This window comes from Ruditapes philippinarum, unplaced genomic scaffold (genome assembly GCF_026571515.1).
Source record: "Ruditapes philippinarum isolate M1 unplaced genomic scaffold, ASM2657151v2 ctg4506_1_1_1_1, whole genome shotgun sequence".
Taxonomy (NCBI): Eukaryota; Metazoa; Mollusca; class Bivalvia; order Venerida; family Veneridae; genus Ruditapes; species Ruditapes philippinarum.
Genome location: NW_026863415.1, coordinates 212,584 through 221,694, shown reverse-complemented (window position 1 = coordinate 221,694; position 9,111 = coordinate 212,584). Strand labels below are relative to the sequence as shown.

The following is a 9,111-nucleotide window of genomic DNA, read 5'->3' as shown; positions in this document are numbered from 1 at the left end:
TTCTTTAACTACATATTTCGTTATATGTTAATAAATGATAATGCATGAGTTTTTACGTAAAAATGATTTATATGTTACATAGTATGTTGCATATTAATATCGTGTTATCATAGATATTCATTATACTAACGTAATGCTCAACAATTTTGGTAACAAATATTTTTTATTTGACATAAATGAACAGCAAAGAAATAATAAAATGTCTAAACATGTTATTTTATGTTTTAACTTACTCATTTAAGAAGAAAAACAAAGAGCCGGAATTATCTACTCGCGTGCGTTTAAAATATCCTTTTTACGTACATCTTCCAGGGCCTCTCAAAATTACCCGTTATGTTTCCAAATATAACTTTTATGATGATACCGGAAAATCGAAGAGCTGAAGTTTATTATGGTGCAAGATTCATCAGAATACGTAAACAAATAAATGAAATATGCCCCCAAAACACTGATTTTCGGCCGAGTTTATCTCCCAAGCCAGTATATTATACTTAAGCACAAGAATGTTTTATTGTTAGGACAAAAAATGTAGCTTCAGATAAAAAAGCATTTTTTAAGTATCTAAATTTGGTTGTTTTACCCTGAAGACATGGTTAATAAGGTTTAAATAATGTTAGATGCTTGTTTCTTGAAGAAAGTAGCAATAAATGTGAAATAATTTATCATAAAAAAGCAACATGTTAAATACAGTATTTCCTCTGATGATGTCTTAATATTTTTTCTTGGCACGGATGACTGTAAAAAATCACCTCCAACGAATCCTGATGAAGCACAGATTTAAACAGAAACTTACTTTTAAAAGGGACTCCACTGAGAGGTTTTTTTTTTTTTTTTTTTTTTTTTTTTTTTGGACGGGGGGTGGGGCTTATGACAGGACTGATCATTATTCCGAGATTTGTGTATCATTTGATGTATATAACAACTTGTGTGCAAATTTTCAGAACATTTCTTCGCCCTTTTTTCCAGAATGATTATTTTCATTGTGCGAAAGACCCCAAAATGAAAAGCATTTCAATGATTTTACAATCAGATTGGGCTATGAATCGAATTGTTTTTGAAATTCAATTTTGAAGATATTAATGTATTTTCCGACCTATTGCGCTGATTTTGGTATCACTGTAAAAAGCACTTATTTTTTCTAAAATACTTTGAAAATCATTTGTTACTTATTATTAAATTGCTCCTTACAATAACCAGAGATTCATACTTGCTGAATAACGCAATTCTCGAATAAGGTAACCAAATACAAATAAAGCTACCGCATCGATATGAAATTTTGAAGTCGTATCTTTAAACTGCTGGAAATATTTTCATTTTTCTTCTGAATAAAGGCTGCTGTACATATATTGTGAACTTTAACAGACGTTACAATACTAATCGGATCACAAAATTCTAATTAACCCAAAGTGAACTGAAGAAACTAATCACTGCGAATGTACAGAAAAGATAAAATACAGTATGGTTGAAAGAAAGAGACCATAAACTAATTAAATCTAGAAAATAACGATACCGATATTAATTATCTACAAAGTACAAAAACTGAGAAGAAAGAAAACGAAAAAATGATAATAAACAATTGACAAAAGGACATTCGACAATATGCTAGATTTTAAAAACATTATATTTTTACTAGAATCAGAAATAAAGATTTTAATTTGTTATATTTTTACACACTGTACCATAATACTACATGCAGCTAACTAATTGCATTATCTGTGAAATAAAATATGTGCATATTACATTAGAATGTTTGCAATATTCGTTGTTAGTTAAAAAGGATTCCTTAATCAAAGTACTGAAAGTCTGCAGATGAAAGTAGGAATTTCAGATATTTTGCCAACATATACATGCTTACTGGAGCCTTTGGGTAATTTATGTCATTAACGTAAAGAATTGACGTCAGCGTTAACTGAAACGAACATATGAGCCGCGTCACGACAAAACCAACATAATGGGTTTGCGACCAGCATGAATCCGCGCAGTCTGATCAGGATCCATGCTGTTAACTATCAGTTTATTTACTTGTTATAGGTATTGTAAGCGAACAGCATGGATCCTGATCAGACTGCGCGGACGAGCAGGCTGGTCTGGATCCATGCTGGTCGCAAACGCATTATGTTGGTTTTGTCGTGACGCGGCTCATATTATATGATAAACTAAGTGTTTCCTTTTTTAAGAATTACTCGATATTGTTGTCAATATAAGCTATATTTGCATACAAAAACAACAGTATTACCTTTATATTGTCTTCTGTAGACTTGTTTCGTTTTCGTCTGATATTTTGAAAAGAGGATTTCTTGCAACATGAACAAAATATATTTTTAATTGCCCGGAAGAAATATCCAATAGATTTTGGGCTAATTATGAGGTTAAAGGGAGGCGGAAGTGTCGAGCCTTCGTCGAAGTAGCCCATCCATAGCTTTGACCTTGAAAATTTCCACTCCATATCTGCATGATTCTGTAAAAAAAAAGTTATGATATCCAGAAACCATATTAGATTGTTAAAACTGTGAAAAGTGAATTAAAAAGTGCAACAATATCTACAAAGTAACCTGCCAAAGATTTTACAGTTAAATGGGGACGGGGGTGGTTGTAGTTGGTTTGTGGCAAAAATTGTGGTTTAGAAACAAATCTCTATTAAGATGCATCAAACAAAATTATATTTATACACAAAATTAACCTGAAATCAAAATATGACAATGATAATTTTAAATTCAAATTTATTATAACTCTTTAATAACGTAATTAAGACGTAGTAAGAAAAAAAAGCGACCATGAAAAAAAATTTATGCCGATACTTATAGCAAACAATACCTCTGACCTTGTGCATACAAGATGCATTTGTATTTTCTTATTCAGTCCTTACAACGCTAAATATCGTAAATGTACCGGTACGTATTTCATTTTGGACTAAGCTATTCTTAAATATTAAGAAAATTGACCATATAAGTTCTGACTAAAAAGCTAATAGTTCAGACTATGAATTCTCGTAGAAGCAGACTTAAGGTAAATAAAACAAATAGGCTAGAAAAATTACGAAAAAGCTATCTCTTGTATAAATTCACGCGCAGAAAAAAAATAATTCCCTTCTGAAATATAAGAAAAAAAGTGCGAGTTGTAACATAAACAATCGTAGATTAAATCTAAATTCTAATTAAAGTATTGTAAATTATTACCTCAATTTCTTGGAATGAATTTGACATCATTGCAATAAGCATGTTGATGAGGACAATAACCGCCATTGTGTGATACACCATAAAAAGTAGTTCTCCTACAGTTTCTGTAAAATACTGACTGTTGTTGATCTTAATGTCCTTCAGTTGGGTCAGACTAAACAGTGACCAGTATAATGTCCGGTAACTGTTCTCTAGACTAGAAAATATATAAAATTTGCAAAAATAAATAAATAAATAATTAGATAAATACAAAATATTACAGAAGTTCAGATTAAGTAATTATATTCATTTTAGATCTAACAGGTTCGTTTCAGCTCGAAAAATGGTACGCGTTTTTACTTTGTTTCACATTTTTAACCGAATAGTGCTATCGTCATGCCATGAGCGGAAACTTGGTCAATGTCGTCTGCCAAACATGGCATTAGCAATATGTATCTGTTTACGTTTAATTAATCAATAAATTATTTTAAATTAGAGATTTTTTTTTAAAGTTTATAAAGGTTTAATTTTAACAGACTGAGAATGTTAAATTAATGTACAGTTTATTATGTGTGTGTTTGTCGTTGTTGTAGTTGTTTATGTTTTGTACAATAATACGTTTATTTTAAGGAAACGATCATTTTTTTTATTTCTTAAGCATTTTACGTATTAAGGATATGAATTTAAAGTTAACTCCATATTTAGTAGGATCCGTCTGTATCAGAAATTTCGAAAGAAGCAAACATATTAATGAAACTTATAAATTGTATTTAAGACGGAATCTTGTGAAAATGAAATAATGCGATAATTGTAAAATAACAAAGAACGTATTCATTTCCTTCAATTGTCCTATAATCTACTTTGAATTATCACTCACACGCTTGTATTTATATTTTTCTGTCCTTTTAGATAACCATGATTCACAAATAATATAATTTATTATTTCTATTGGGAATAGTTTTATATGTATACTTACGTATAAAAAGAAGGCGGGTTCCCAGAATCCGGGGTGTAATACCAGTAGAGTTGGTTAAGCCCACAGGCAAACGAAGTCAACACAAGAAAAAATATCAACATAAATTTGGCAATATCTATCAACATGCATCCCAAAGATATCTGAAGAGGTCCCAAGTACTGATCAGCTTGGAAAAGAAATATAATTCTAGCAAAACTAAACACGTTAGCCACTGCAAATAGTCCCTCCGACACCATCGTTGGATCGTAAAGCGGCCAATTCTTGCGCTCCATGGAACGCGGGCCATATTTCCCAGACTCCATTTGGAAATACGCGACAAAGCGCAAGGTGAAGGTCGTTAGATAGAGGGATAGCATGATAAAATCCATCCAGTTCCACCATTGACGAATGTAGGCTTTTAGACCTTCCTCCCATAACTGTTTACATTCTGACCAAATAAACCCTGTAAAGATGATAAACATAGATATGAAAACTACTTCCGGCACGTGACATACAAATAAACATAAACTTTCATTGAAAATAGTTCCTATAATAAAATTCCATCAGGAAGAAAATGTTAGGTGATGAGCTTTTCTATATACATTCTGTCTATCGTCAAATAAAAACCGTAATCGTGCAATTGTAATCAGGCAATCGTAATCTTGGAAAAGTAATCGTGTAATCATAACACTGTAATCGTAATTGTAACAGTGAAATCATGATCACGTAACCGTAATTATTTCGTATCGATTGTGTAATTAATTGTAACCATGTTTTAGTAATTATGTAATTTTTAATCTAATAATCATGTAAACGTAATCATCTCATATCTTAATCGTTGGGGGGAAAGCTATTTTTCAGAAATTATTTTAATCAATTTTATATCGGTTATAATTTTAAAGGCATATTATGCCTCGGAAACGAATAGATATTTTCTTCTTTAGAAAGAGCGAACATAAGTATTTTAACGTAATAGTTTAGACCATGTTAGGTGCGAATTTCCGGAGGAAAGTAGCGATATGAAATAATTTGCCATTAAAGGTAGCAAAATGTTAACAAAGTATCATTTGACTTGCAAACAAATTCAACCATTATAACTGTACAAACTGCCAAAAATAAAAAGAGGCAAAAGAATGTTCAGATAAATAGTTTTGTTTAAAAAACACAACAAAAAAATGTTTGAGAAATAAAAATAAAAAGCGTTTCTGGAGCATAATGGAACGTTAAAGCCGTGTTATTGTCAGTTGAATTTTAATTAAGATATTCAAGCTATGCCACCTATAAAAATAGTTCCTTTTACATAATGCTTATTATTTTTGTATTCATATTTTCATACGCAATTAAAAGTAGATGGCGCAGCACAATTACATCATGTCTAGTAACCATGGCAAAGAACTAAGCAGAATTATATTTTTATGGTTATGTTATTCTAACAGACATCTACATTACAGAATTTAATGTCACGCGAATCTCGTGTTTCTATTTTTTTTACTTGAAAATTTCCTTTTGATTAAATGCCATCCTTCAGCCAACAGTCACGTAGTCTTATTACGTTTTCAAAATCAATAGATAAAACCTGTCTCTGTTGCTGATAGAAATATATGCCGTGAACTCACTTAAATTCATGGGCATGAAATCTCGTGGTTTTTGTCCAAGAAAAAAAAACTATTTTTTTGTGTATTCTTAGATTCGTGGATTGTCTGCTTGTGTGAAAAACATAAATGCAAATAACATAATGAATAATTGTACAGTAGACGAAATAAGATTGCGTTGGATCTTAAATTCGTGGATTGACCTAGGGGAATGTTTAGCTATTGTCTTTTAAAGATTATTTGTATATTTGATTTGTTATGCATTCATCGAAGCTAATACATACACAATGTGATGATTAGATACTTAAACAATATCTTAGAGAAACTAAGACAATTATAATTTTTAAAGTTTTTATTACTGTTTAAAATGGGTTGGTCTATAATGGGCATGTCTTTTTTTACTTGCTATATAACGGGACAAGTGGTCTGAAGTCATCAACCACGGATGCTCTAACTAAAAATACTAGAAATATAAAAATTCTACGTAAACAATGAACGGACCTGTTACCCAAATACACACAAGCCACTCTAGTGTGGTTGGCGGTGGACCTCGTAGGTTTTCCCTGTCTTTCAGACTCGAGATCTCTGTAGACGCCCACATTAATAATACCAGAAACGTCACGAAGGATGCACTGTGGTATAAAAACTTCATAAACGGTGTTCGTAAAAGCTTTCCTATTTTACTGAGTGGGAAAGTCCAATAATAGATGGCCATAAATGGCATAATTAGGCATAGTCCGAGGCAAATTGTGAATTTCGATATGGTGTTTCGCTTCCTCCACCCTGGGAGACCCTCGTACCAAATACTGGTAAGCAACTGCTGGCAACTTGGATGGGCAACAAACTGCAATAGAGATCAAATGGTTTAGAATTTAAAACTACATGTATATGTACATTATACGACATGAACTCAACGGAAGTCTTTTTGAGCATGCGCATTGTCCGTTAAATGTACAGTTGTTCTTAAATAATAACGTGACTCACCATGTAATATTATTAGTTATAAAGATTTTAACAAGTTACATGGTTTTATATATGAACGGTTGTTAGCTTAGGCAACCTAAGTCGCGAGGCGAGGTTTATATTGCAAAAACACCTTTCATATACGGCCATATTCTTTATAACGAAAATGCAATACAACATGATTTCTTTGATTGAGGAAAAAACGAAAATTGTTCCATAGCTTTACATCTAGAGTGATTATATTAACGTCACGATTATCCAATGAAAAGCATTGTTACAAATGTACAATATTATAAAGTACAAATTACCGCCGCTTTTCACGAGATCAAACAAAATAGAAAAAAAACCTTAAGGAGAGAAGAAAACGTAGAAAAAGGTGTTATATTTTCCTTATCTTCTTTCAGTTAAAAATAATGTTTTAGCTTATACAACTGGTTTGCCTTGTAATTTTTTTTCTTGCAAAAATTGTTACTTATTCAATTAAAATGTATTGGTCTACAATGGGAGCATTTTTCAAAAGTATTTAAAATGTTGATACAAACAATAGAAGTCTTTCATTTGGGGATTCTGATGAAAATTTGCTTGAAAACAATTGTGAGTTTAGTACGAATGTTTATATGATGAATAATAATATTTTGTTCTAGAAAAAAAATTATTATCTGCTATTTAATACTTGTAAATGTAATATCGAATCATGCTTGTCATATTTGCTAACAACTATCATATAATTATATAGCTTTTTATCGTGGCTTGTTACTAAATATGTCTGAAACTAATTATTATTAACATAATTATTTATTGTATTACTGTGGACCTTTTATTACAGTCTTATTTACTTAAAAAGAGTTAATATGAAAAAATGGTAAGAGGATGCTAACGACTGAATGAATCAAATATTACTTAGGTACTTATTTGATATTATTTGACTATAATTAATATGTTTAGTGTGGCGCGATTACACGATGCATTTTTGCCGTGCTATGGCCCACACGCGCTTCCATAGAATATCGTGCAAATTATGTTTTTTGCGCAATCTGCATGTTGTTTGCACTGTCATAATGACTGCGCATTTTCACTGTTTAAAAACGGATAAACTCTCTGCTTTATTATACACGAAGATCTAATTATTCTCGACAATAATTTCCCTTAAATATTGACAACAATCCTGTGCCATTTAAATGTCATTACAACAAAACATAATATGCTACTAAGCATATGTTTTTTATATTTACATTAACACAAGCTTATCAAAAATGCTGATTTATACAAACAATCCAGGCTTATCAAAATAGCTTATCGCTGAAAATTCTCAAGGGTTCGTTTTGCGTTGCGATAATATTTTCATTAACCAAATCCAATAACAATACGTGTACTTGTCGATGGTAGTGGTGGATATTTAATCACACCGACACAAGGTCATATAACGACTTTCCAGCTTAAATGGTTCAGAAAGACCTTGGTGGGACTTGGTGGTTCTTGTATTATTTCATGAACGAAGGATTGCATGCTGTTTTTATAACATTATACATTAAGGAAAAAAACGGCTCACAAAATTAAATTTGTATATAGGAACTGTGTAAATATAAATTAACATGTAATGATCAAGAGATTTCATGGAAAATTGATTGAAAAGAACTCAAAAATACATATCGTAAATTTTTATGTAAAGCTATAAAAACAAAACTGTATCAAAACGAACGGAGGAAGCAATTAACGTAATAATATATTTACAATGTGTTTGCGAAAAAAATGCAAATTGCGTCAAATTTAATTCATTTTTAAGGGATACACTATCTATTAATAACCTTATGACCTTTCTTTTATTTTTTTTTCATGAAAAAAGTACATACATTCTCCTCATTATCTGTTATGTTGTGTAGCAAAATACATTTTTAAGATCTTAATAAAAGTAAATTATCAGGGTTTTTATACAACTTAACGAGCTCATTCGCATTTCAAATGAATCTTCTGGAAATTTGAGACAGCTATAAGTCGCGTCTTACCCTTTAATGAGGAGGGGGAAAAATGATATTCTAGCTTATAACAAAACTTTGTTTTCATTAATATCCAATTATAAATAGATATTAAACATAAACTCTAGCCATGATCGTATTATAGTTGTCACGATGTTTACGTATCTGTTACTGAAGAAAAAGATATCGTATTAAAAAGACACTAAACTTCGTGATTTGCTTGTGCTTAAAGAATGGTTAAACCGTTTATTTCCCCCATTAAGCTATATAATAACGAAAAGGATCGGTGCAAATTAATATATTTCAATAGTTAAAGCATACATGATTTGATAGAAGGATAGAAGACGTAATACAAAAAATCATCGAAACAGGAAGCTATCTGATTTGTCCATCCGGATATAAATCAGATTGCCGAGTGTTTTGATGTTCTTTCTCTGTTGTTTCATAGACTTAATTAAAAACACGTTCCTTGT

The 9,111-nt window shown here is 31.0% G+C and overlaps 1 protein-coding gene across 1 annotated transcript in view; it reads right to left on the bottom strand.

The window, feature by feature from the left end:
• Nucleotides 1–2,236: 2,236 nt before the first annotated feature.
• LOC132722069 (transient-receptor-potential-like protein) overlaps nt 2,237–9,111 on the bottom strand; it is a gene marked incomplete at its 3' end in the record, with an annotated part of 91,085 nt that continues 84,210 nt past the window's right edge. Inside the window, exons 3-6 of the mRNA XM_060706491.1 lie at nt 6,204–6,546; nt 4,132–4,573; nt 3,177–3,372; nt 2,237–2,458 (exon numbers count right to left, since the gene is read on the bottom strand). Coding sequence (XP_060562474.1) covers nt 2,237–2,458; nt 3,177–3,372; nt 4,132–4,573; nt 6,204–6,546 — 1,203 coding nt within the window. The remainder of the gene's footprint in view (nt 2,459–3,176; nt 3,373–4,131; nt 4,574–6,203; nt 6,547–9,111) is intronic.